Consider the following 26,292-nt stretch of genomic DNA (forward strand, 5'->3'; position numbering starts at 1 on the left):
CGCTATTTTACCTGTATTTCCGATTGTTTGATTGCTGTGTAGCTTTATTGGCTCTTACAAAAGCTGTTATGTTGAACTGGCTAGGCTACCACATGTTTTCGCTTGTAGACTGTGTTTTTCTCACTGCAGCAAGGTTACCAGATGTCCCTTTAAAATTTTCAGCTCAATTGCTAATGAAAAGCAGCCCATCAGTCGTCACAACTGATGAAACAAGCCCTAAACTAGCGTAAAATATGACATAGGCCTACTTGGACAAAATACCTATAGTCAAAATCGAAAAAGTTTTGATAAAATTGGACAAAACCAAACAACAACAACAACAACAAAAACGCAACTTACAAAATTTTTCTCGCGATTGCTAAAATTTTCCACGACTTTAAAACAAAACTAGCCCTATTCTCAATAAACATAGGCTAGCATAAAACTGTAGAACTGGCATATCTGCACTGCAGCTTTGAAAATTTTGCCACCTCTCAGCAGAAATGTTCGGATATAGCCTATCCTTTCCAAGATCCTGATTTAGTCCTGATCCGACAAGTACAAGTCCGAATGGCGAATCCTGTCCTGATTTGATGGTTTTGGAAACAAGATCCTGTCTTGATTGGTGATCCTGCCAATTTTCAATGATTTTGTGAAGATCTCTGCATCGTGGCAACCCCATCACACAGCCCTTAATCCTTTGAGAAAAAACGTGACTGAATTCAAAATGACAGGTCAATGACCAATGTGATTTAGAATCCATGCCAAAGTCATTTTGATCTGTTGGGGTGCACAGCACACCGAAACTATAGCACGCTTCGTGTCTTTTTTTCATGTTATAGTCTGTATAGGCTAGTCTACATAAAAAATACAATCTGATAGGCCTAAGTTTGTGAATAACTTTATACGCTATTTTCAACCTTTGATTTGCTGCAAAAACTTTTGAATCCTGTTTTTCTGCAAAAATCAATATCCTGTCTTGATCATGCCATTTTTCAATGGTCCTGTGAACATTTCTGCTTTTCAGTAGCCTACCGGATCTAGATCATCAAGGGATATCCTTGGTTACCTACTCCCACAAACTCCGCCCCGATAGCTCGGTTGGTTTGGAATCTTTATCCTCGGACTGACAAAGCCTTGATTGGTTATTTCTGGTAGTTTCGCATAGCTACTTGTGGAGGCTCTTGACACAGGGCCGGTTACCGAGATTGGCAGAGTGAAGTTTTAAGATTTTCGCGTGTTTGTGACAAACGTAGCCCAGGTCTTTTCGTCCCCAGGTTTTTTAGTTGAACTCAATGTCTTTTGCAATGTTATGGAGTGAAAGACAATGCGGAGTCCAAGTCTGCTGTTTTTGATCCAAATTTACGACCCATGGTTAGAGAAACATTTTAGGCGCAGTCACTAAAAATAATAGCCAACAAGTGGGTTAGCAATACAGCTCTCGTGACAAAAGATAGTTGAAGTGAGAACAGGTAACGGAATTGTGGACGTGTGATGGTTTAGTGGATAGTGTGGGATATACTTTATGCTGAATTACAGTGAAATTCGCTGAAGCTTAGGCTACATGTATTTGTTCCATGGACCATTTTTTTTTAAAAAGAAATTCTATAAACCATTGCAACTGATGTGCATTATGTAAACCAACAAAAATCTCTTTGGACCACTAAACATTCCAGGTGGACCACCAGTGGCACAAATTGTTATATTGCAAATTGTGCAGTAGCTCACATGACCTTAAAAGGACATCTGCCCCCCCTTTCCCACTTCTGGTGCCCCTGTCGGTTCCACTGTGGATGTGTGAAAATTGTTTGTACCGGTATTTATTTCGTTTTTGTAATGTTGACAATTTGAAGTTTGTTTTGTTTGTAGGGAAGGGAAGGTAATTTGATACACTTTTAACATTTTGGCCTGTTAACTGAAAGTTACGTGACACAAACTAGGCTATTCATTTTAAGCTGAAATGAAAGTCTGATCCCTTACACACTTTTTTAAAGCATTTTCACTTTTCTATTTTTGTTACTTTTTTTGAAATTTTAAAAACGTCACTCAAATGTATCAATTTAATGTAATTAGATAATTTGATAGGTAATGAAGGTAATTTGATACAGTGAAACTAACACAGAAACCCCCTTTGACAGCAAAGCAATAAATGAAAATTTAATATGTGGTTGGCGTGCTTGGGTGCAAGGATGACTGTTGAGGCCTATGTGTGCCGCGAAGGTTCTGCTGCGGGACGGACATGGGAAGGATGATTGGCTGGAGTTCTTCTTCAAGGGGCGTGCTTTACGCTGTTCTCATTTTTTGACAGCTGATAGCGTGTAGGCTTAGGAAAGCCTATAGTTGTTTCCCAAAATAACAGGTCTAGTTAAAGAAGAACAACTTATTTAAATCAACTAGAATAATGACAACATTTAGTAGTCAAAAAAGAATTTGATATACTGTATCAATTTACCTTCTCCATATGTAGGCTATCAATTTACCTTTTTCAAAAAAAGTTATAAAATTCTGATTTTTGTATGCTTGGATGCACATTGCAAAAAAAGCGTGACATGCCCTTGAAGCCTTATCAATGAACTGTCAAATGAGTTTGGTTTCATCTTTCAGGAACTTTTCTTTAATTTTCCAGACAAAAATAATCATGAGTTAAAAATTTTACGAAAATGCTCAAAAAAACACACTTTTCCAATTTTATGCCACAAAAGCACGAGTTAGCTTCATGGTATCACTTTTGTAGGCATTTATGTCACAGATCTTCCACCTGATGAGAGTATTTTTGACTAATATTTTTTGTACATTTCTGTAAGGGAGGTGTATCAAATTACTTTCCCTTATACTGCCTATATTATGTACTTCCGCTTCTTATGTTTTGATTGCTTGCTTGTAGACACGCCAAGAAAGTGTTTTCAAAGGGTCCATATTGTTGGATTTGGGAACCCCCCTTGAAAATGTCTGGCTACGGGCCTGGTTGTAACAACTATGGCAGCTCACTCTGACTAGTTATTAAACAGTTACTTAGTCTACCTCTTGCTATGGCGTAGGTTTTTTGGAGAGTGAAGTCATTGCGGTGGAGATAGGACTAGCCTACTCACATGACTGCGATTCAAGCGCGCAAAATCTTGAAATTGCAAAAGGGGACGAATTTTTTTCTGAGAACAAGCCCCGGACTACACTGTTTTTTTTTGACAGCAACTTTTACATTCCCTTTTGTTATTTTACTTTGCTGCCCTTCCAAATTTTTTCCACATCTGCTACTGCTTGTTTTGCGTTTCTTTGGTTGTTTTCAGCTGAACGTTGTAGGGGAAGGTGGGGTAAAGTGGAATACCTAAGGGTTAATTCAGCACAGTTCACTGATTTTGCCAAAAAAATTAACTTTTTTTATTTGAACGTTAACTCTAACATACTTCGACAATTTTTAAATTGCAGTTTTGATGACTGCCAGCTTTTTTATATATATTTTTTTAATTTTAAAATTACCTCCAATAATCCACTTTACCCCACATATGTGGGGTAAACTGGACCGTTGTAAGTTTTGAGCAAATTCCGTAATTTTTTTCCACGCAATCAAATTGTTTACAACTAGCATCATTAGCGAAGAAATTATGAAACTTCACAACTGCAGTTCATAAGTCCATTACGAATCAAACTTTGAAGAATTTTTTTAAAAACAGAGTTCACAGATAAAGTTGTCATCCTTTTCATTACAACCAGCGCAGGCTTCATGCGCCCACCGCAAACATTTGGAACACTGGATCCACCCATCATTCTCTGATGATTTTGAATACATTTCGTTGCAGTAAAAACATTCAGCATCAGTGTTATTTTCATCTTCATTGATAGTGTCTTGCTTCTGATGCGTTGATGATCTGGAAGCTTTCTTTACAGACCGCTTTTTCGAGGATCCTGCTTTTCTGCTGCCACCTGATACTGAAGATCGGCAAAGTTTCACTGCGGTCAACTGTTTCTTGTACGGCGAACTTGTCAAAATAGCAGTTGCACCTCTCTTAGATTGCTTCTTTTGGCGAATATCTTTTGCTTTTGGCATAGGAAGCAGTTTAGCAGGACTTCTAATTGTGAAACTGGAATTTGCATCTTGAGGAGAGCACTGTAGGCCTACATCTATCGGCTGTGTGGGTAACGATTCAGTCATCTCCAGATGACCGGTTATATCTGGGCTTACATGGTCGATGATAGTTAAACTAGTCTCAACATTGCCTGAGTAAGATTCTGTGTTGGATGTAACAGGATCAAAAGGAATAGGCCTATCAGTAACATCCGATGGAGCAAAGTCAGCCTCTCCAAAAACTTCAGGATTGTATGGTATAATTCCACATTTCTTGAAACCGTTGATGGCATTGGTAGCAGTTGACGCACGGATATAGGCATTTCCAAATAATTTTCCAATTTGAAATTGCGTTACTACTCTCCCCGGATTGTCTCTAAGGAATTTCTCTATCTCTTGTGAGTAAAAAGTGTTCAGAGGAAACATAAATGTTACATCCAAGGGCTGCAGTCGGTGACTACAATGAGGGGGTAAGCACAAAACAGTAACATGATTTTCTCTTGCCATGTCAATGAATTGTAAGTTTCTGGTATGAGTCATATGACCATCTAGGATGAGGAGAACAGGATGTTCTTCAGTTGGTTTAACAAACGACAAAAAGTGCTCAAACCAAGAAGTAAAAATATCAAGCTGCATCCACCCAGAAGGATGGCATGAATAACCAGTGCCAGGAGGAGTTCCATCAAGCAATTCTGCTTTCATACGCTGCCGTGGAAATATGAGATAAGGTGGGACATAACCTCCACCAGCAGACATGCAAATCACTGCAGTGCATAATGTGCCTCTTTCTGCAGAGGTAATACTTCCAACCTGCTTTTTCCCCTTCATCGCAAACACCTTAGATTGCTTTGTCTGAACTGTTGTAATTCCAGTTTCGTCGACATTAAACACATTGTGTGCCTTAAAATGATACAAGTCCATCACTTCTGCTAGGAGAGCAAAAAACTTGCCTACACTCACACGATTAAACCCTCTAGCACGAGCAGCACTAGTTGGTTCTGGTGTGCGAAGGCTTAATTGAGGATTGCGTTGAAGAAATCCACTTACCCAATCAGGACCAGCAAGTCTCTTTTCCATGCTGAAGTTATGTTTGATGTGATTTTTTGTGCCAGCTCAAATGCAAGTGATTGGAGGTGTTTCCTTGTAACCCCAAAGAATCTTCGTTCAAGTTCAAGCACATATGCAACTAACTCTTTTTCCTGGGCTTTCGAAAATGTTGAATGAAACCTTCCAAGTCCCTTTTTGCTTCCAGTGGCATTAATATTATTTCCTTTAACTCTTCTTCTAAGTGTGGTCTTGGGAACTCCGTAATCTTTGCTTGCTTTGAGGTAACCCATTTTCTTTTCGTTTACTGCCTGAATAGCCGCAGCCATAGCCTCTTCGGTCCAAGGTTGTTGGGTGGATGTCCTTTGGTGATAACGAGGCATTCTAAAAAACAAGAATACAACTAAGTTAAGAACCAGCTCGTCTACTCGATCATGATTGGTGGGATATCAGAACAACTATCCACTTGAGTGCTAATTAGGCCTACACAGCTGTTGTGTGAAATATCCTACAAGATTATAAGTAACACAGCACCTAATTCGGTCAAAAAATCATAAACAAGAAAAATATTTATGACGGGGTAAAGTGGACCGGTGGTGGTCCACTTTACCCCATCTCTACATTACTATTAATTTAACTGTTGGCCAAATTTAGGCTAGTCAGCAACAAGAGTGAATCTACGTAATGCGTACGTGATATAGTGAGGCTCATTTTTGTCATTCAGAAAAACTTCTACCTTATGTACATAAGATACAATTTAAGTTACCATACATACCTTTCAATAGATCAGAGAGTGCAAAAAGTAATTTCCGTGCTTTTTTGTGTCTTCTAAACCATGAAACCTTGAATAATGGCGTCTGCAGCTACTTTTCGTGATGCTTCACTAAACCTAATGGTATCCGCACAGTAGAGAAACTTTAATAGAAAAAAAAAAGGGGGTTCCACTTTACCCCGTTGGTCCGCTTTACCCCACCTTCGGCAGCGTATTTAAAGGGTTCTTAACCAGAAGTATGCGTAGCCCTTTAAATTTTGGTACGGCAATTTCTAAGTTGTGATAATTTCGTGCATTTCTCGGAACATTTTCATTTTGCAAAGAAATAAAACCCAAGATCAAAAACATTGAAGAACACTTTTTGTAAGCCTATTAGCTACTTGTGTTTTTGCCATTGACAGCTGGACTAGCAGAACGAAGGAAGCCAAGCGGTCATATTTTCTATCTATTTATGAAAAAATATAGGCTACAAGCCGATGCTATTCATCATGCAAAAAGTAAGGACCTAATTTCTATATTTGGCTTGCACTCACCCACAGCTCAAAAGGCAAATAAAAAACATGGTGAACATTTTATTTCACAAATAACGAATGTAGTCAAAACAATTAGTATCGTTGACTGTTTCAGGCAGTAAAAAGTCCAAGTAAACATAAACCGCCAATCTTAGCAATTGGACTTGTATTGTGAAGGAGCGATCTTCCTGGCGTCAGCACTACCTGACTACTCACTATAGAACAGCGAACATTGTGTTTCGCTAACTATACCGGTGCAGCCTCCACACTAGAAGTATCAAGACTTTTCTTAGAACTTGTGTTTCTCAGCAGTCGAGTGTAGCAAGAATTGACCACGACAGACACGCGTTGGCGACAGTTAATTAAGTTGTTTTCTTTCCAGAAAAGTAAGGATTCAGTTGACTGACAAAAGCAGCGGTTAAGAACTATGGGGGATGAATATTGGTGATGCGATACTGATGAGCCCAGCCTCACGGGCGAAACACGTGTCTATCACTGTCGATTCTTGCTACACTCGAATGCCGAGAAACACATGTGTCTAGAAAAGTATTGATGGCTAGTGTGGAGGCTGCAGCCTGCATCGACCGAGAAACATCCGGACTTATGTTGATGGTTCCAAACTTCTACGAGCAGCAAAGATTAAGTTTTCGATGTAAAGACCATAAAAACTTCAGACAATCAAATAGAATCACACGGTTAACTGACGATGGATGACGAGTATTCTAAATCAGGTTGTAGATAAAAACAAAAAAGTTTCATTTATCAGCCGGGTTTAAATTGAAATCATGGCCTTAACGTATCATAGGCCTACTGTGATTTCTTTTCAAAATGGAACAAAACATAGGTTAGTTGAAAAAAATAAAATAAATAAATTAGTTCAATTTTCTTCTTTTTCTGGGTGTGCCTTCTGATTCCAGCATGGCTTTAATCCCAGGAAGATACAAGTCTTCAACATTTGGTTGAGGATCTTTCATGAGAAATTCAGCTAGAAAAAGAGTGTTGGTGTAAAACCGCAAAAGTCACAAAAATACAAATCATTAAATGACTTGCAACCAATTAAATGAAACTAATTAAAAAGGGGTTTGACACATTTAACCTTAAATAAACGTAAAGTTTGTAAGGGATCCACGTAAAGCAGATACTTATGCGTCGAAAATTTAAGAAAAAAATAGGTAGAATACCTTAACATATTAACGTCCACTTTGTAGAGTACAAGTCAATTCAAAGAGAAACAAGAATTTATTTGTTAAACTTCCATGTTAGATCAACTACAGCATAAATAGTTTTCAAAGTTTTTCTGGTCCAGCTTGAAATTATCTTGTTGCAGATCGCGATTTCGGGTATTAAACCCTCTTCAGTACAACTTCATAAACAGCATAGTACGGTACAGTAAAATTAGCAGCAGTTCACTTTAGAAAGTAACAAAATTGTTATATGGTTGCCAAGAAACGAATTAGTCTGCGAAATTAGTCTACGAGCAGTAATAATGACAATTTTTATGTAAATTATGAAGGTAATTGGATCATACAATGTTCAAAGAAAATACATTAAAAGCATTCTGGGAAGTATTTAAATTCTAACAATAAAAATAGGGATCAGTCAAGCTGACATACACCCAAATCTGGATCCAGTCAAGCCGGCCTCCTGTAGAATGTAGAAAAACTTTGAAAACTATTTATGCTGTAGTTGATCTAACATGGAAGTTTAACAAATAAATTCTTGTTTCTCTTTGAATTGACTTGTACTCTACAAAGTGGACGTTAATATGTTAAGGTATTCTACCTATTTTTTTCTTAAATTTTCGACGCATAAGTATCTGCTTTACGTGGATCCCTTACAAACTTTACGTTTATTTAAGGTTAAATGTGTCAAACCCCTTTTTAATTAGTGAATTGAAGTATCTTGCATCCGGCTCGCTCGGATCATTCTACAGGAGGCCAGCTTGACTGGTCCCAGATTTGGGTGTATGTCAGCTTGACTGACCCCCATTTTTATTGTTAGAATTTAAATACTTCACGGCCTGGGTTTTTTTTTCGCTGAGACTTTTCGGTCATTTGTCCGAATTGACTTGAAAAAATTGGTCAATTTTATTTATTTCGGTCATTTTTAGTCATTTTTGGTCATATATAGTAAATTGACTATATATTTTTTCAGACATTTTGACCGAATTGACTTTATTTTTTTCGGACATTTTGCTAAAAAATCGGTCAATGACCGATAAATGAGCGAAAAAAAAAACCAGCTTCACGGAATGCTTTTAATGTATTTTAATTAAATGAAAGTTCTATCTTTTGTAAAATATACAATCTTAAATTTCGTACGTCTCACATGTTATATATTAGGCCATTTTGCACACATCCTGCAAAAATCACTAGTTTGTTGGGCGGCGTGAACTGATAGTAAAGGCATTGTGAATGACTAAAGCACAAAAAGCAGTGATTACTATCCTCCTAGAAACTTGTGAAAACCTCAAGGGTATAGCCTTTCCGACATGACAAAGCCGATAATTACACGTGGCCCTGCCTCTGTGGCCTCGGGTATATTTTTCACCATCCAAAGCTGTCAATGTTTTCTCGAACCTGAAATGTGAGGCTATCGAAAAGCGACTAAACTAACCCGTGAAAACAGGCAGTCACTTTCTTGTTATAAGAGGTCATTTTGCGGTGGTGTATCTCTCAACCAAGTGATTTCAAGACACTTCCCATATTTCATAGGTATTTCCCATAAAACAGTCGCTGCATGGCGGGATTCATGTGATCTTGTGCAGAGCAGTGCATACAAAATGCAGCATATTGTAGTTTTGTTGTGCCAACCTTTCATGCATCCTTTACAATGGACTTGTCTTGTAAAAAAAGCTTGTTCATGTGACAATGCGTGAGATAGGCTACCCTTAAAATTTATAAAGGTCTGAGTCAGAATATGAAGGGAATCGCTTTTTTTTTTACTCACCGATATACTCGGATACGCAACAGTGCACACCAGCCTCGTGCAAAAGCTCTATCTCTCTACAGGGTAGTGTCTTTATTCTAGTCGGGTCAATGATTGCGTGGGTGACTTCGTCGATAGCACCTTGGTAGGGAAGAGAACGCGCTACCACTCGACCAGAGCCACTTTGCAGAAGGCGCACAAAGCCTGGAGTGTGTCGGTCACTAACGTGAAGGATGACCTGGAAAGAAGCCGGTTGGTACTGTCGCGTTGTGGGGATAACTGAAACTTGGGCTTGATAACTTCAGCAGCAGTTGGAGCAATTTACAAATATTACAACTAGCGATCCTCGGTATTGTTTAAACAGGCGCGGTAAACGTTAACGATAAGTTTTGCTAACCATTTAGAATTTTTTTTGTTAAGAATAATAATAGATATAACAAAGTAGACCAAAACAAGTCGATCTGGCAGTTGTCGATCATGAAGGTTAAAAATAGAGCATGGGCGATAGAAGGAAAATAGAACCAAACTGTAAGTGTAAAGCGAAAACAAGCAGTTTACAAATGTTAGAAACAATACAGACACGTCATAGAAAGACACGAACCGATTAGTTCTTTGTCTCCTAATTGAAGACGATGGTAAAAAAAAGTCAAAAAATACTTACGTTCCATTTCGCGAAGGCACCGACGGGTGAATCCCCTTTCGAGCGTCTCTGATTGAGCAAGCGTCGCCATCGGTAGGCCGAGTGAATGAGGGCAGCTTGTGCATCGTTCACAGGACCCCAGGTTGCAGTTGGATTACCAAATTCATGTGGGTCCTCCTGAAAAAATGGTGCCAAGAAATAAAGGTTGGAATGTGGTTTGGTAACTAGACCGAGTTTACTACGGCTTTTGGGGACGATGATACCATGCGCACAAGTTAAACCGGTTCATTTTACTTCTTGGTGGGAAGGCAAGAAAGTCAATCTTCGTGTTCACTTTCAAGTATGCCTTTAAGTGTCTTGCCAAAGAAAGCCATCTGCTCTTAACCGGTTTCGAGCCAGCCCCTTTCGAACATCGAACCAGGGCTCTCACCCTACGGCTATGCAGCCGACCATGCTAGCATAGCCTGCTTGAAGCAAGATTAGTAATTTCCTATATTCTGAAAACAACTATCGTTTTGTATTGGATGACTGGAGATGACAAATTATGATACATCCCACAGTGGACAGGTAAAAAACGACTAAGATATCATCCAACACACGGAGTTAAGCAAGGACACAGACAGGACAACAAAACATTGTATCAAGGTCTACAAGTTATCGTGTTCATGTCGTCACAAATGCCCCACCGACCTTCACAAATGCCCCAGCTTCTTTGCAAGCTTCAATGTAGCTTGTATGAAGGATCCACTTTCCCGATGAAAGGGATGCAAGGAATTTTTCGTTTCTGGCAGGCTTCTTCACGATGAGGTGGGTGCATACCGGATCGAAGTAATCACGATCCAGATATCTTCCTCCTGATCGAGCATAATAATTAATCAACAATTTTCACAAAGAAAAATATTGGCAAAACAGTAATTAAAGAAACACAAGCATTTCAACTACCCGAAGATGCCAATCAAATCTGACAGGTGAATCGTTAAAAGTTAAAAAGAAAACATGACACACTCACCTAGACTTTCAATGACAGCAGCATATTCAGTTTTTTGCTCAGGCGTGACTGCAGAGATGAGGAAGGAAGGTTGTTTACCATCTCGAATCAGCTGGGACAGTCTGTCCTCACTTTCCACAGACATCTAAGCATTGTAAAAGCAAAATTAACAAAAATATACAATACTGCCAAGAGCTAACCACATTAGCAGTATCCCAGCTAGTACACCGTGTCATGTTTACATCGTTTCAACGTCGAGAACGTAAAAGTAGAACGTAAGTAAAGTAAAAGTATGTCCCAACAGCATACAGAAATAATATAAAATGCTAGTGGATGCAGTCCTAGAGACCAATCTGTGCACTCAACAGACAGCAATGAAGCTCAAGTGTCGCCATACCTGAACTTGCTGAGGATTGCTTGAGTCATCAACGCGTTCAGAGGTTGCTACATCTTTATGCGGTGGTGAAGAAACAGGAGGACTCGCATAGTTACTAGGAGTCTGCAAGAGGTTGTTTCTCGTTAAAACTTTACATTGATGTCGGGCATGAAGTTTTGGTGCAGATATTTGTGCTTGTTACGATTATTCATTTGGATAATATATATAATATAATAGTATCAAAATTGGATAGTAGATATTATCTCTAGTCCAGACATATCTTCAGATCACAGATGCAGTGTTTGTGCTACTACTTTTCGTGACTGAAAAGGAGGAACAAAACTGAATTTGCATCGAAACTAGCGAAAGGTTTAAGCAAAAATAAAACCTTTATTGGTTCTCCAGCTGTAGGAGTAAGATCACCCTTCTCAGCTTTCTCTTTCATTATCCTCTCCATTTCTTCGCGACCAATAGGATCATCCCACACAACCTGAAGTGAAAAAAGTAGGAAAGTTTTAATCAAAACAAATCCAAAGGAAAAAAATCCAAACCTTTGATATAGATAACAATGACGAATGACAGATGGCTGGCCTCCACAAGTCACAAATTTAAACAGGACACAAATTGAACTATCAAGTAACTGGGTGGATTGAGCTTAGGTTTAAAATACAGAATCTTGCTAAATTATGTTCAACTGTATAATGGGGAGTTATACATTTCATTCCAATGTTATTATGGAGGGTTATCTTCCAGAATAAGCTCACGACTTACATGGGCGTCCTGGGAAGATTCTGGAATGTCGCCTACTGTGGAGGAATTCTTGCTCTTGTTTCCTGTTGTTGAAGATGATGTTGGCGGGATCGGCAGAAGATGAGGAGGAGATGAAAATCTTCCAGCTTCCCTACTGCCTAAAGAGAATCAGAAATGAAGCTTGATTATATGGAAGCTAGGCAATCTTTAGACTAAAGAAGTCCACAGAGCTTACTGCTGCTTAATGTAAACTTAAAAAGGAAAATGGCTAAAAATCTTCAAAAAAAAGTATTGTTTAGGACATTAGTAAACTCAATCTTTTAATTTAGCTTGTAATTGTAGGTTATACGCCACATGAGTTTAATTTACATCACTTTTAAACGTTGGGAGTCAAAAGATGAAAGGCCGCATTAAAAATGTTTTCACACTTTGACTGCAAATGACATTTCTTACTGCTGAGTCGTGTTGACCTTCCTTTTGCCAATTTGCTTGTGGATGACATGATTGTCTCAAGAGTCTTCTTCAGGCTGTCTCTCGCTTCCTGTGAAGCCTGGGAATGGGTTGAGTCGGTCTGAGCAAGAAAGTTAGTTCGTGAGAATCGCGGTATCAGAGTTGAATTTGAATTGATCACAAACACCACAGGTAAACCTAAAAGTCAAATAGAAATGTAGACATGACACAAGGAGAGTGAAATAAAAGATGTTGTTACTGTTCTTGTGAAAGCTTTCTTCACTTCATCTTCGCTTGAAGAAGTTGCAGTTGTTCGTGTGGTCCTGAGAAGAAAATGGTTTTAAAATGAATACCAAGGTTTAACTCCAACAGGTGATAGAATGGGTAAAAAAAGTTGTAAACTTGAATTGAAATAATTTTATGATAAGTAATAGAGAAAGTGAAGTAAAATTTCACCAAAAAAAAATCATGAAAATGATGTGGCGATTCCGGCTTAGCATATCGATGTAATGCGACTAGTTACCGACAAGTGGACTCGTCAGCTGGAGCCGAACTACGCGTTGTTCTTCGTCGGGTCTTTGGCTGACTGAAGTTTTGCAGAACCTTAAAGCACACTTTGCATGTCAACCAATGTTATGTTGGTTAAGTAATGTCTCACTTTCTTCAATAGGAATCATCTTCACGTTACAACTATGGTACTGCTATTCTGCATTCATCAAATGCTGGCATTCGCACAACAATTTAACCTCTAAGTGTAATTTATTAAGAATCGATTTCGCTGTAGTAATAGCATCTCTTCAGCTAGCACATGTAAAAAAGAAAATTTGAAAAATACGTAAAACAAACAAACAAAGCAAACTCCGATATTCTCAACACGCATAAAAATTATATTTTAAATAGATGGTTACATAACATTAAAATCAAACGCTGCAAGCCTAAATCTTAAACTGGTGTTTTGCACAACAATTTTTAATAGTCAAATAACGGAATAAATGAAAAGAACTATTCAGGAACGCCGAAGCCTGGAACAGGCATGGTACACAACAAAAATATAACGAAGCTTTCAGATATACATTTATTATTCGTTGCATTGCGACATCCAACTTCGCGGTGGAAACGTGATAAAACCCAGTTTTCCAACAAAAAGATATGCTCGTGATGAAAATAGTGTGAAAGTTTTTTCAAGCCAAAAGGGCACATGAAGCTAAACGAGGATTACAGCAGATAATACCAATAGAGTGTTTCATATTTTCACCATTTTTGATTTTCAGAGAACCTAGGGTGTGATGTGGTGGAAGTTTAGGTAAAAACTAGATACCTAAAAATTTACCTTGACATGACATCATTTTTTTTGTTGCAGATACGTCTTTCAACTCTTATTAGTGGTCGTGGGAAACTGTCTCTTCTGTGCATTTTGACACCAATTTTGTCATTCTACAACAAGTGGTTTCCGCACTACGTCAAAATTCCGGTATTTGGAATTTCAAGAATCATCCCTCTCATATCTTTATAACGTCGTAATGAGAACACTTTGGGAGTCGAGGTTTTACCTACAATTACATCACATCAGACCTCCAGGTTTTTTAAATCAAAAATGGTGAAAGTGTGAAACACTCCAGTAGATGTCCAACCAGGTAAAGATAAGCAAAGGATTAAGTTGAACATGGTTTTCGTGGAAGAGTCCTTGCTCCTTATGCAGAAAATACGTACTGTGTTCACCATTTATAAAAAAACTAAAAATGTTTCGTATGTTTTTATTTGAAGTACTTAGATAATAGATTCTGTTTATTGTTGTTTCCTTTTATCGCTCATATTTGAAATCTATGGGAGTGAGCACTGAGCATGCACGTAAGTAAGTTTTCAATATGTGAAAACGATAAAATTTTGAAATACTCGCTAAAACCTAATCATCAAAATAAATGTTGTCTTCCAAATTAAGAACAACAAGATATGTGACCGGAGTAACGCCCCACATACCTGGATGGATTTGTTAGGATTGTAAACATGGGGAAAGTCAGAATCTCCCAGTCTGCATCTAGTCTCTTTGCAAGCAGTAATCCAGTGGGGTGAGACGATCACTTTCCCATCAGACCGCGCCGTCCGAAACTCTCGGTTTGTGTCATTTTGTTTGCCCTTAACATGTCATAACTCATAAGGAAGTGAATGTAAACAGTGCTGGGGTGGAACAGTGTAGGACTAGAGGGAAGATACCAGTCTGTTGATCAAACTAATGATGTACTAGTGTGTAATCTATTCTGGTTGTTTCGAACAATAAGAAACATGGTGGACAAAAGGACCAGGACCTATTTCATGTCAATAACTCGCTTTCACTTCAGTTAGAGGTCTCCAGAAATCATTGAAACCACCAACACTACATAGATATCATTCTTAGAAACAATGCAAGACTGGCACTAATAATGTACTGTACTATTATGTAGAGAGAAGGCGAATGGTGGTATTTATGTTCATCTGTTACCAAAGTAAAACACAGTAACTTAGTGGCTGTTGATCTGCCACAAAACCCTTTTTGAAATTTGACAACAGCTTGATGGTGACGTATTTTTAAACAGTGTACAGTAGGCTACACCTTCAACAGTGCATGGAGGCAGATAAATCTGGTACCTACCTGAAATACGAAGTGAGTACAGGTTGAGTCGTACGTCCATCTGAACTCGCCTCCTAGCTCATTGACCACATCGCTCAATTCCATGCGTTGCTTTGTCAGTTTCTATCAATTCATAAACCGCATGAATGCTGTTGACAGAGTCTTGTCGACAAGTATGATTAAATAACGCTTCGGTTCTCGCATCAGTTTAGCGCTACTGTGATCATGTTGCAGAACTACTGCAAAATATTGTACTTGTTTAAGTGTGTGATCTAAAATAATCTTAGCCGAAAAGGATCAGCTGAAAGACCGAAGGAAAAGATGGAAAATACTTACAACAAATTCAGTTGTCAACGAATGCAAACTAAAGTTATTAAAAGTCAGATTACTAATTGAATGACCTCTCAAGTCATCGCAGCTGGAAACATTCGTCCCAGTGCAATAAATCAGGTTTTGCTGCTGGAATATAGCAAACGTACAGAACATGGTTTTTCAAATGAAAATGCTTGTTCACAATGTTCAGCCCATCATAACGACGAACAGATGATATTTGGATCAACAAATGAGTCACCTTGCAAACGTACAACACGAGTCCCTTGAGAGGTAGGTTGACTTCGGTCGACGGTTTGTTTGTTTTAGGTCCTGCAGTAGTTTGTGGGTCAATGAGAGCTGTGGTTTCTGTGATATAAAATATAAGTGAATAGAGTTTCCGAAAACTGGTTTGAAATAAAAAGAAATTACATAAGACGGCACCACTTTCTTCGTATTGCAGTTTAAGCCCGAAGAAATAAAGTACTTGAAAAGGATTTTTAAATGCTGAGATCATATGAACGACGCTCAAAGCATGGTAATTGTGTAGAGCTGGTTTTGCTAGGTTTTGGATCTTTTTAAAGTTTTCAACTTATCAAGTTAAACTGTGAAGAATAAAAACCATGAACTATGGCATTTCAAATCAGGATCGCCGAGTACTTCATGGTGCACGCCTGTGATTTTTCACATTTTATGCAAACTTGTTTCCCATTATCAAGTAGCATTTGTAAAGCAGAGCGAATGTTCATTGTTCAGGGTGCTTTGTCTGGAAAAACTTATTTTAGATCAACCATGAATCAATGTAGGTTGATTTCTGATTGTGGGCTAAATATTCATTCCGCTGCGACAGACGAAAATCTGAATAACTTCCAGTTGCGCCACAATATAGCATTATACTTTACGGCGTTACCGATTTCACACATCCGCAAAAACTTTAAACTAGGAGACTGTATTTCGTACCATCATGGCGACCATATATCAAATCAATTAGAAATCGTCTTATGTAGATTGGCACCAACCTTTGTCAGAGTTGTTGGTGAAAACCTCTTTTGCAGCAGCATCTTTTGGGGACTTTTGTTCCTCATCGCTCGAAACTTTGTCAAAATCCTTTTCCAGATTAGCGACTATGTTTGAATCTAACTCTTCGCATTGCTCAGCTTGTAATTGCTCCACATTGGTACGTGACTAAAATGCAAAAAAGTCCTTAATTCTATGATTCACCAAAACGGTTATACCGTTATACGTGAATAAATTGTTCGTAAACAGTTGTTCGTAAAACAATTATTGTTCGTAAAATTAATTCTTCGTAAAACAATTCTTCGTAAATCATTTCTTCGTATACATCAACTCTTCGTATAGGTGAATTATTCGTAAACAGGTGATAGGTCAATTTTTCAGTTATTACTCAGGGGCGCCGGAAGCAGGGAGGGCATCATGGAGGGGAAGGGGGGCAATGGTGCTCTTTTAAGATCATGTAAGCTAATGCACATTTTGCAATATGACAATTTCTGCTATTCGGTTTTAGCCTAATTATAATTTCATTTTTGCCTCAAAATAATATTCACAGCAAAAAATTCTGCAACACAGTAGGTTACATCATTTAAAATAGCATGATTGATGTCCTTCATTGTATACCGGACACTTGTATCATTACTCGATAGTGAGCTGATAGATGAGCATTATCGCTATATCTTATCTTAAAACTTTTTAAAAAATTGACATTTCAGCAACAAAAGTGCCCTTTTTCATAATCCTGCACCCCCAGTCAAAAATCGTTTCGGCGTCCCTGTTGTTACTCGTGCAGGACATTTGTTTTAAAAATGCTCAAATTCCCAATTGTCTAAGTAGTTTCTTGCCCTTGTGCGTTAAGAGCACTATAGTCTTTGTAATAAAGCTGGCCATGGCTACCAAGGTGGCCATGAGCTGGCCAAATACAAAAGTTTTGGCTTTTCTTTTTCGCTGCCATTCTGAATCAGGGACACTCTGTCTGCTCGTCTACAGCACGTCACATCTCTAGCATATACGCTACCCTAATTAATTATTGCAATTGTTTATTGTAACTGTTTTACGAACAATTAGTATTACGGTTAATTGCATGCACGAAGAAATGCTTTACGAAGAATTGTGTTACGAAGAATTGTGTTACGACTTACGAAGAATTAATTTTACGAACAATTGTTTACGAACAATTGTTTTACGAACAATTGTTTACGAACAATTGTTTACGAAAAAACGTCGGACACCCACCAAAACTATGACAAAAACATAAGCCATTAAACTTGCAAAAATAATCTACGCAAATGTGCCAAGATTTCAAAGGTACGTACTACGTAGTTTAAAGATAAAAAGCTCAAAGTAACTTCAGACGCGTTGGCAGACTGTAAAAAGATGCCCGGGAGTGTGATTGAGTTTATTTAACCAGCCCACGCTAAGGTAATTTTCCGCATTTTCCTATAACATCACAAAATTCAATTTGTTGTGTCACCTTTTTTACGGGAAAAAAATGTACGTAAAATGACTGAAAAAACGCTTAAATCAGAAGTGGGTCAAATTATGTTTAAAATAAAGGTACTAAATCGCAACAATATTGCCACTTACCGAATTCACGCTGTGACCGAGGGACTTCCTAACATTATCCTGCAAATGAGCGGGCGTTTTTAGAAGAGCGAATACTTCATCAAGATCAAAAGAAAAGTTTGGGTTAAAGCCAGGCTTCATGAAGTTGCTCGGTGTTTCAACGTTGCGTAACACCTGAAAAAGAAGCCTCAGTTGTCACTGGAATCGGGTTAATGGAATTAATTTACACATAAAATGAATCTTGACAGTTAAAATAGTCAAACTTGTATGAATAAATAAACGATGATAAGAGTAATTTTTAAATTAAAAAAATTCTCGTCGTAATTTTGTTCGTGCATATTGTTCAACGCTTGCTTTCCGGGGGATGCGTCAAACATCTCATAAGATTTAATAATGCTGCCACAACCAATATGCATAGCCTAAGCGGCAAGCTACATTTTATGTCCTAAAATGTGTGCTATTTTAATCGTATGTATAAGTTTTCTTTGTTGTTATAGCTGATCACCTGTCGCAATAACCTTTCGGCACGATCATTGTGCAAACTGTGTTGCTAAACTCACTTCTGGATGAATCAAAGAGGCTTCTCTGAGTTGAACAAAAGTTTATACGAGTTGTTCGCCCTTATGACGTCATAAACATGGTCCGGTGTTGCAAAGCTTGGCTGAAAGTATTAGTTTTTTCTTTTGTGCGAGACAGAATTGTTCATATTTCAGGGCAGATGATGGAAAACCAGGTGAGTGTAGTTTCGTCTAGTTCTTCTATACCATGCATTCCATTTGGTGCTGTTGCGAGACATTCAAGAACGATATGGTCAGAGTTTGTTCCTCTGCGAAGCATTTGCTGTTGAGGGAACCAGACCCTACTCAATACTCATGCATATCGGAATAGAACCGGTCTACTCTTGTTCGAATTCTATTGAGCTTGACCCAAGTCGGCCGGGGAAGGTCTACAGTATACCAGGGGGCGTGCCACCAGGTGAGGTATAAAACTATAGAGTCTGGTGATGGTGGCACACCATGATACATTCCAAGTGTCTTCCATATAATATGCTGCACTGGTGGTATGATCACTGAATGATTCTATCAATTAACTGCCGCTGGTACAAAGAAGTATCTTGACTTTAATCGCCATGGAGATTCTTGAGAACTTACCTTTTCTCTGAAAGGCGTTTCTTTTTCTCCCAGAGCTTGGGGACGTTCCAGCGCTGTTTTAACTTTCTCCCGTTCGTGGATTGGCGTCTTGAGCATGGCAAACACATCGTCCAGATCGAAGCACACCTTTGGATTGGCACCAGGTTTCATGAAGTTCCCTGGTGTCCCAACATTCCGCAATACCTAGAAGATCATGCGTATGTTTTGGCGGATGAATATAAACAAGGTTTCTAACGACAAATGATAGCAGCTTAAATAAAACAATTGTTGATTTGCTTATGTCGAGTGTGTGGTCTAATGATAACTTCAAGCGTGTCTGACTGATTCATTCATCTCGGAATGTTTTTTTTACAACACTTTCTAAGCGTTATGAGGCTTGAATCTGTAACCCCGCTCACGAGCACTCCTCTCTATCAATTGAACAACTGCATTTAAAACTTGGTAACCATTTCGGTGCAAATGAAATGCTATCTCTGGAAGGCTTAGGTTTTGGAACTTTCCGAACAAACATTCTGTTACTCATGGGTAACTAATAACCACCATAATGGCAATGATGTGGAAGGTTAAGAGTTGAATTTTCACCTTTTCTCTCAACGGAGTTTCTTGTTCCTTGAGTCTCTGGGCCTCCGCTTTGGCTTCCAGTCTCCTTCGTATGTGATCGACAGCACTTGGTGGACGTGGCATGGGCGGAAACTTCAGCTTCGAAGGAGCAACACTCGCATCTGGAGAGATTATTCCGTGAATGACGAACAAGGGTAAAATGACACCATCTTCCATTGAAGAATATATCGTGAGTATTTTACGTATCTTAAAAAAGCTGAAATATTTGAACATTTTGATAAAAAATGAGCCATGAGCCACGAGGTATGCGACATACGTGCATACGTACAAAAAGATAGTATGCGACATACGTGCATCACTTTCTGAAGTTTTATTTTATTCTTAGGAAACCACAAGGTCGTACCAGACGTACCATACTACACAAAAGTAAGTTTTTTAATTAATTCTACTTCCATATTGAAAGACCAGTTGCATAAACATGAAATAGTTTATCGATTTTTAAACGCCGGAACTGTAACCCACCGGCTGAGGTCAAGCTTGTTTCGCTCATCTTCCTTGTGGAACCAGCATCAGCTATGACGGAAGAGTCAGATTCCGCCTTTTTCTGAACAGACTCGGTTTTGTCGACAAGAAAGTCTGATTCTGGCATCTTCTTGCCCTGTCTCGCACATTCGAACACCCAACTGATGACAAAATAACAGAGATGTTTGTAAGTTAAACCAGTGGCGGCTCGTCATAAGGGACTGCTGGACTGCAGCCCCCCCCCAACATTTTTGTGCATATGTGAATTATATTACATATAGATAGTTTTGCCATGTTTTTTTTATTTATTTTGCTTGAAGAATTAAAAAACTCTTAATATTAATTTGTTAGGTGTAATAAAAAAAAATTGTTTTACAAAAATTAATTGGCAACTCTGAGTCTGCAAATTTTGCAGGTCCGGTGTTGCTTGTTCTTTTTTTTATGACGTAGGTTTTTTAGAAAAAAGTTTTCTAGCATCACTGAACAAGCGTTGTAGGGACTGCAAATAGAACAGACCCTGGTCAGGGATTACAACTTTGGTTCTCGTAAATGTTTAGGTTAAGCGTGTGGAAGCTATCGGTGATTAGGTAAAGGGATCGTAGGTTACTTTACTTGATCTGTGTTTTGAGAAGTCACTGAGACAGACTGGTTTTGATGTGAAGTAAAGCCAATCACTGTAATTATTTTTAATCATTTCAGACCAGTAGAAGCATGATATGTATTGTTCACGCTTGTCTTGAAAAGAATTATTAGGCTGTGATATTTTCAAGTAGCCTAAGAACTATCGGTAGGCATGATTTAGATGCTAACTGTAGCCATTTTGGTGCTTTTTTACAATTCGCCCTTTGGTCAACTGGATGATGATTGACGTCTCACGTCACACACGTTGGAATGGACTATTATTAAGGAGGAGCACTGGGTGGAAATGCACTGAAAAACACCTGAAGGAAATTGACTCCCATTTATTCATTTGTTGTTCAATTTCAACAAATTTGCTATCGTTGGAAAGCACAAGCATAGATCTAACCAACTAAGTTAATACCAAGTACCAAAATAGTACTAGCTCCATCTGGTGGCCACCTAAACTTGACCAAATTCAAGCCATTATCAAAAGTTTACTTTAAACGATGAAAACATTAAACGACAGCCAGTAAAGGAACATGTTACTGTGTACTGTGTTACTAACCCTAGTCCCTAACCCTAACTCAGTGCATTTATAACTCAGTCCGGTACAGGTTTATAATTATTTATATTACTTATTAGGTTACTGGTTGATGCAGCCCCCCCCCCCCATGTTTTAAGACCACGAGCCGCCACTGAGTTAAACAGCCTCCAACGCTGTGGTCATTCACTGTCCATTGATGAATGTAGTGATCAGCACACATCAATCAACAAGAAATAATATACAGTTGCAAAACGCTGCAATTGAACCAGCGGTCGAGATATTTTAATATTGTTTAATATTAACTGGAATTGCTGGAAATTGTGCGGTAACTGAACATGGTACAGTTTCTATGATGTGTTCACAAATTAAGATTATTGTACATTTTAGCTTTGAAAACTTTTCACATCTTCACTCACGCAGACGTCACAGTGTGGATTCCCCATTTCAAACAACCGACGTATTTGTCCCCTTCTGGAACCATCACAACCAGATGGGTGGTCCGACGCATCGGGGGCATGTCTTTGCGTGCCACATTGTCCTGGTAGGTCGCCCCTGTCACAGACATATTATGAGACTTCAGGCTCGCCAAAAAGGAGAGCAACCAAAGAGGACAACTAAAGCTGAATATTGACAAGTGGGTGTAACGCGGAAATTTAGTTTAAGAAAGTTTATCCAAAAAGAGAAAGATTTGAGTGAAATTACGTAGCTTTGATCAGGAATATGCATGCTTGTTCTACAGTGCAAGAAAACATGAAAATATGTTGTTTTTCTTGTTATCCACCAAAACAAAGATTAAATTAAAACATGGATGGAAAGTCAATTACAGTTCTGAAAAGTTATCCTAATGCCAACAAAGAAACTTCAAAATGAGGTAAAAGTATTGAGAAAATACAAAAAAGTGCTTAATTTACCAAATTATAATCGGTGGCATAACCAAAACGTGGGTTTATCCTGATTCCAACTTCATGGTTTATTCAGCTCAGCTTTGCAAAAGAAAAAAGTTACCTAGTTCTAACATAAGTTGTACTAAATGATTCCTTTCTGGCTCCAGATATTTGCTGAGAGAAGTAACACAGCCAACCAGGGGGGTGGCATTGTTTGGGATGAGAAAAGGGGTGCACATTGGGTGGGAGGTCGTATCCATCACACAGCCTTCATTGACACACAAGTCCTAAGCATTAAAAACGTCATACCTCTGAAATAATGATAACAGCAAAAGGACACAATTTCAATTTTTGTTAACACAAAATAACAATACATATTACATAGGATCATATTTTCTTCAAAAGGAGTTTCATTTTTATTACGTTAATTTACAAATTAAAGTTTCAAGTAGAATAGTCGACAAGGTTAGGTGTGCACTGTGCAGTGCTCTGAGCGTGGCTTTATCACAAATAAGAAACAACCAACAATATGCGATGCCTCAAATTAACTTTCGATTTGCTGCAAAATATAGCTGACCATAAAACTATATGCTTGATTGTGGTCTGCCTGGAAGTCTCAATGCACCTAACACTCCTAACAGTGATTCTTATTTATTATTATTCTATAAAACATCACGCAAAATGTGAGTTTTCATATTCAAATGCTAAATGTGCAGACAATATTGTTGTTTCAGACAAAAGAAAACGATTTCCCGCGCGTTACTTACAATCCAGAAGTTTGTGACGATATTTTCTACTGTTCGTTCCACCTGCCAACCAGTGATAGGCACGACGGCGTAGTCAGCTATGCGCTTGCTGTGAGAAGGAAGTATCCTGCCCTCGATTGACTGAAAAGTACGCATTTTATACAACACGTGTATGTTAGGCTTGCAATGCTCTCCAACGCACAAAACACATGACCAACTTTCATGAGCAACCATGTCATAATGATTGAACCGTAGCAGTCTACTCTATATTGCCATGGATTGAACATATGAAAAAAATAAACAAAGATTACACAGGTTTTTAAGCATTTGCATGAAACATGGCATTTCTGTTTCAAAGCACCATCGATAAATATAAAACATAGCTTTTTAAAATACGTCACAAATAAACACAGCCATTTAAAACTACTCAACGGACCTCAATATTGTCCACACATTTGTTGAGATCGTCTTCTTCCAACCCAAATATGATGAAGGTCTTCTCACGAAAGAACGACCAGCGAGTGGTGTTCTCTTGTGAAGTTTCATCGTTGGGGTGGTCGATATAACTCGCATCATCGTTGGGGGGTTCGTCTGTTCACATGAACAATGAACATTGTGACAACACAGCATATGGAAGAGTGCTTTTTTCAACTACTGTAATTCATAAATAGGACACATACATACTGTAGAGCATTCCATTTGTACGTGAAAAGTGACAATAAATTAAATTTTTAAAATGTTTAACTTTTAGTCGTATGCTTAAGCGCACACGAACTAATTGAGGAGCCATCTTTATATCTCAGACCTCTCTTTTTATATCAGAGTTGCAGACATGACCAGTACTTGGTGGAGCCACTGAGGCGTCTTCTTTCAGTTGAAAATTACGCAGCAATGTGGTGTCGCCTTCGTGGTCTGTCTCTTGACCGGGCACATATTGTGACAGGACATCGTGCATTGCGGACATGTTGGGTTTCGTATCACCATCGTCATTCAAGGTGGATTCCTTATTTTCAATTTGCGTGTGCCTGAAATAAACAAGTAATACTAGCAAAAAATAAAAAAAAATTCTTGCGCTTTTCTGATGACTACAGTCTACAACAGTGATTCTCAACCTTTTTTGGCCCATGGACCATATTTAAAAAAAAAATATTTGATGGACCACTCACTTTGCTATATATGTTGAGGCCTCATGAACGCCAGTAGTCGAAACTGTATTGCACACAGGTCAGAAAACTAAAGGACGTGTTTAATGTTAGTCCTTTGTAAAATAATACGTAATTAACTAATTAAGCAAACCCTCTTAATTTGCACACTCAACCTTAACTACTTGAATACACATAATTTTAATTTCAAATTTTATTCTAATAAAACATCATGCACGTATATTGTTTCAATAGAATGGTAATGTCTGGTATTGTCATGGTAATGTCTCAGTCTTGCCTTCTTAGCAACATGAGCTTCTAGTGCTGTAACATTTTGTTAATTTGAAAGCACTGCAGAATACAGTACTTAATTTAGCGTCTGAAAAAATATAATATGTGACAATCATACAATAATTTAATTAACACTCAGTGAAACAGCGAATGGCTCTCCCTAAAGAAACTTTGTAACCTTCCATGAAGAAGCGCAATCTTCGTGCACCAACAACACCACAACAATTACAGCAACATATGATTTATTGACTAGGCCTTCCAGCACTTCACTTATACCTTGAACAGTTCAATAGCCTACTCGTTAACTAGTAAAATAAATTCAAAAACTGCTGAGCTTATGCTTATCTAGCACTTCCAGAAAATCGATCAAAAATCACGAAGTAAACATGATTATTACATAATTTCTTACACCTGTATGCAGTCCTTACATAATTTACTGTAGGAAATGATACAATTTTGAAGAACGTCTTATCAAGGATTTATAGAACTCTCTGTGGACCAACAGAAATTCCAGGTGGACCACCAGTGGTCCATCTGGACCACGTTGAGTATCACTGGTCTACAACAAGATGTTGAAAACAATAACGAACTTAATTTCCCACGTTTCGTCAGACAGCACGTCTGACTTTATTTTAGAGTTAAAACAGGTCAGAAAATGGACAATTGAAGCTAAAATTGGAAAAGCCAATCAGAAGTGCTGCAGGAACAAATTCCGTTTAAAATCACGCTTTCGAGAAAACGTTAAAAGATAATGAATACTGAATAGTCTTACATTTTTTGCTCCAATAATGTTGTTTGGTCGACGTCATCGAAGACTTGGACGTCCTCAGTTCGTTCCGACCTCACAACAACATCACTCTTCCAATAATCAAACTCTGATTGGATCTCGGACTTGCGCAAGGAATCAAGGAGCCACTTGCAAGACACAACCCAAAGCTCACGATCTTTTGAAAGAAAAATAACGAATAAACATTAAACATAAACAATTAAACAATAACATTGTCTGTTGCGGCTGTAATAAACATAAAAGAATTTAAATTATGATTGAAATAATGTAGGAAAAGACCCCTGAACGTCCTTCCGTAATACGAATAAGAAATACAGTATATACTAATAACACGTGTGGGTTCTCAAGGCTGCCTACTTGATCCGGATTTTATAGAAGATTCGACGCACACATCTTCATGTTAGTCATCTTGGCAGGGATATGAACTAGAATAATTCTAAAAATTTAACTTTCGGGTTCGAACATATCACTATAGATCCCCAATGTGGTTCTGTAACACTCAAACAGGCGGAGCACGTCTTTTAGGCGCAGACAGTTAGGCGCCTGCCAAATATGTGCGCACAATGTGGCGTCTGAATATTTAGGTGCGGAACACTGTGGCGCCAGGTTATTTAGGTGCTATTCCCGGTAAAGTATATTTTATTAGGTGCTTGATGGGAACATACTGCAGAATAATATCAGCTTGGCAGGTAGGGCAATGTTTTTCACACAAAATGTTATATTGAAGAGAAAAATATACAGTTATGTTAATGCGCGTGTCCGACATTTATTTGTTGTTAGTTCAGGTTTGTGTCGGCGAAAGCTTTATCAATAAATTATTCAAGACTCCGAACATGAATGAGCTCACTTCTAGTTATGTCAAATAATAACTACACTAAACATCAGTAAAAGCATTACAACGGGAAAAACATACCGTGTGTTCAAGCGGGTGGTAAACTTGAGTGAAGAGTAACTTAGTTTTCCGTCAAAAGAGTGGCTTCTAAGCTGTAAGCTACTTGCATTGTCAGCCACTCCACAGTGATATGTTTCAAACTGAAATTCACTTTGTAACGC

The 26,292-nt window shown here is 38.3% G+C and overlaps 1 protein-coding gene and 1 pseudogene across 1 annotated transcript in view; both read right to left on the minus strand.

Moving 5' to 3' along the window:
* Positions 1–3,637: 3,637 nt before the first annotated feature.
* On the minus strand, positions 3,638–5,466 carry LOC145772840 (uncharacterized; annotated as a pseudogene).
* A 948-nt stretch (positions 5,467–6,414) lies between these two features.
* The window catches only part of LOC145772188 (DNA topoisomerase 2-binding protein 1-A-like), a 31,355-nt gene continuing 11,477 nt past the window's right edge, over positions 6,415–26,292 (minus strand). The window contains exons 12-36 of the mRNA XM_082584035.1: positions 25,225–25,396; positions 23,863–24,044; positions 23,456–23,610; positions 23,041–23,160; positions 22,395–22,560; positions 21,806–21,941; positions 20,225–20,385; positions 19,724–19,863; positions 19,142–19,324; positions 18,012–18,164; positions 16,433–16,598; positions 15,676–15,782; positions 15,126–15,227; positions 14,477–14,632; positions 13,023–13,102; positions 12,759–12,822; positions 12,503–12,620; positions 12,071–12,207; positions 11,688–11,789; positions 11,321–11,422; positions 10,945–11,068; positions 10,626–10,789; positions 9,957–10,112; positions 9,317–9,533; positions 6,415–7,352 (exon numbers count right to left, since the gene is read on the minus strand). Of these exons, the coding sequence (XP_082440161.1) occupies positions 7,240–7,352; positions 9,317–9,533; positions 9,957–10,112; positions 10,626–10,789; positions 10,945–11,068; positions 11,321–11,422; positions 11,688–11,789; positions 12,071–12,207; positions 12,503–12,620; positions 12,759–12,822; positions 13,023–13,102; positions 14,477–14,632; positions 15,126–15,227; positions 15,676–15,782; positions 16,433–16,598; positions 18,012–18,164; positions 19,142–19,324; positions 19,724–19,863; positions 20,225–20,385; positions 21,806–21,941; positions 22,395–22,560; positions 23,041–23,160; positions 23,456–23,610; positions 23,863–24,044; positions 25,225–25,396 (3,476 nt within the window). The 3' untranslated portion in view covers positions 6,415–7,239. The remainder of the gene's footprint in view (positions 7,353–9,316; positions 9,534–9,956; positions 10,113–10,625; positions 10,790–10,944; positions 11,069–11,320; positions 11,423–11,687; positions 11,790–12,070; positions 12,208–12,502; positions 12,621–12,758; positions 12,823–13,022; positions 13,103–14,476; positions 14,633–15,125; positions 15,228–15,675; positions 15,783–16,432; positions 16,599–18,011; positions 18,165–19,141; positions 19,325–19,723; positions 19,864–20,224; positions 20,386–21,805; positions 21,942–22,394; positions 22,561–23,040; positions 23,161–23,455; positions 23,611–23,862; positions 24,045–25,224; positions 25,397–26,292) is intronic.

This window comes from Aplidium turbinatum, chromosome 6 (genome assembly GCF_918807975.1).
Source record: "Aplidium turbinatum chromosome 6, kaAplTurb1.1, whole genome shotgun sequence".
In the NCBI taxonomy this organism is placed as follows: domain Eukaryota; kingdom Metazoa; phylum Chordata; class Ascidiacea; order Aplousobranchia; family Polyclinidae; genus Aplidium; species Aplidium turbinatum.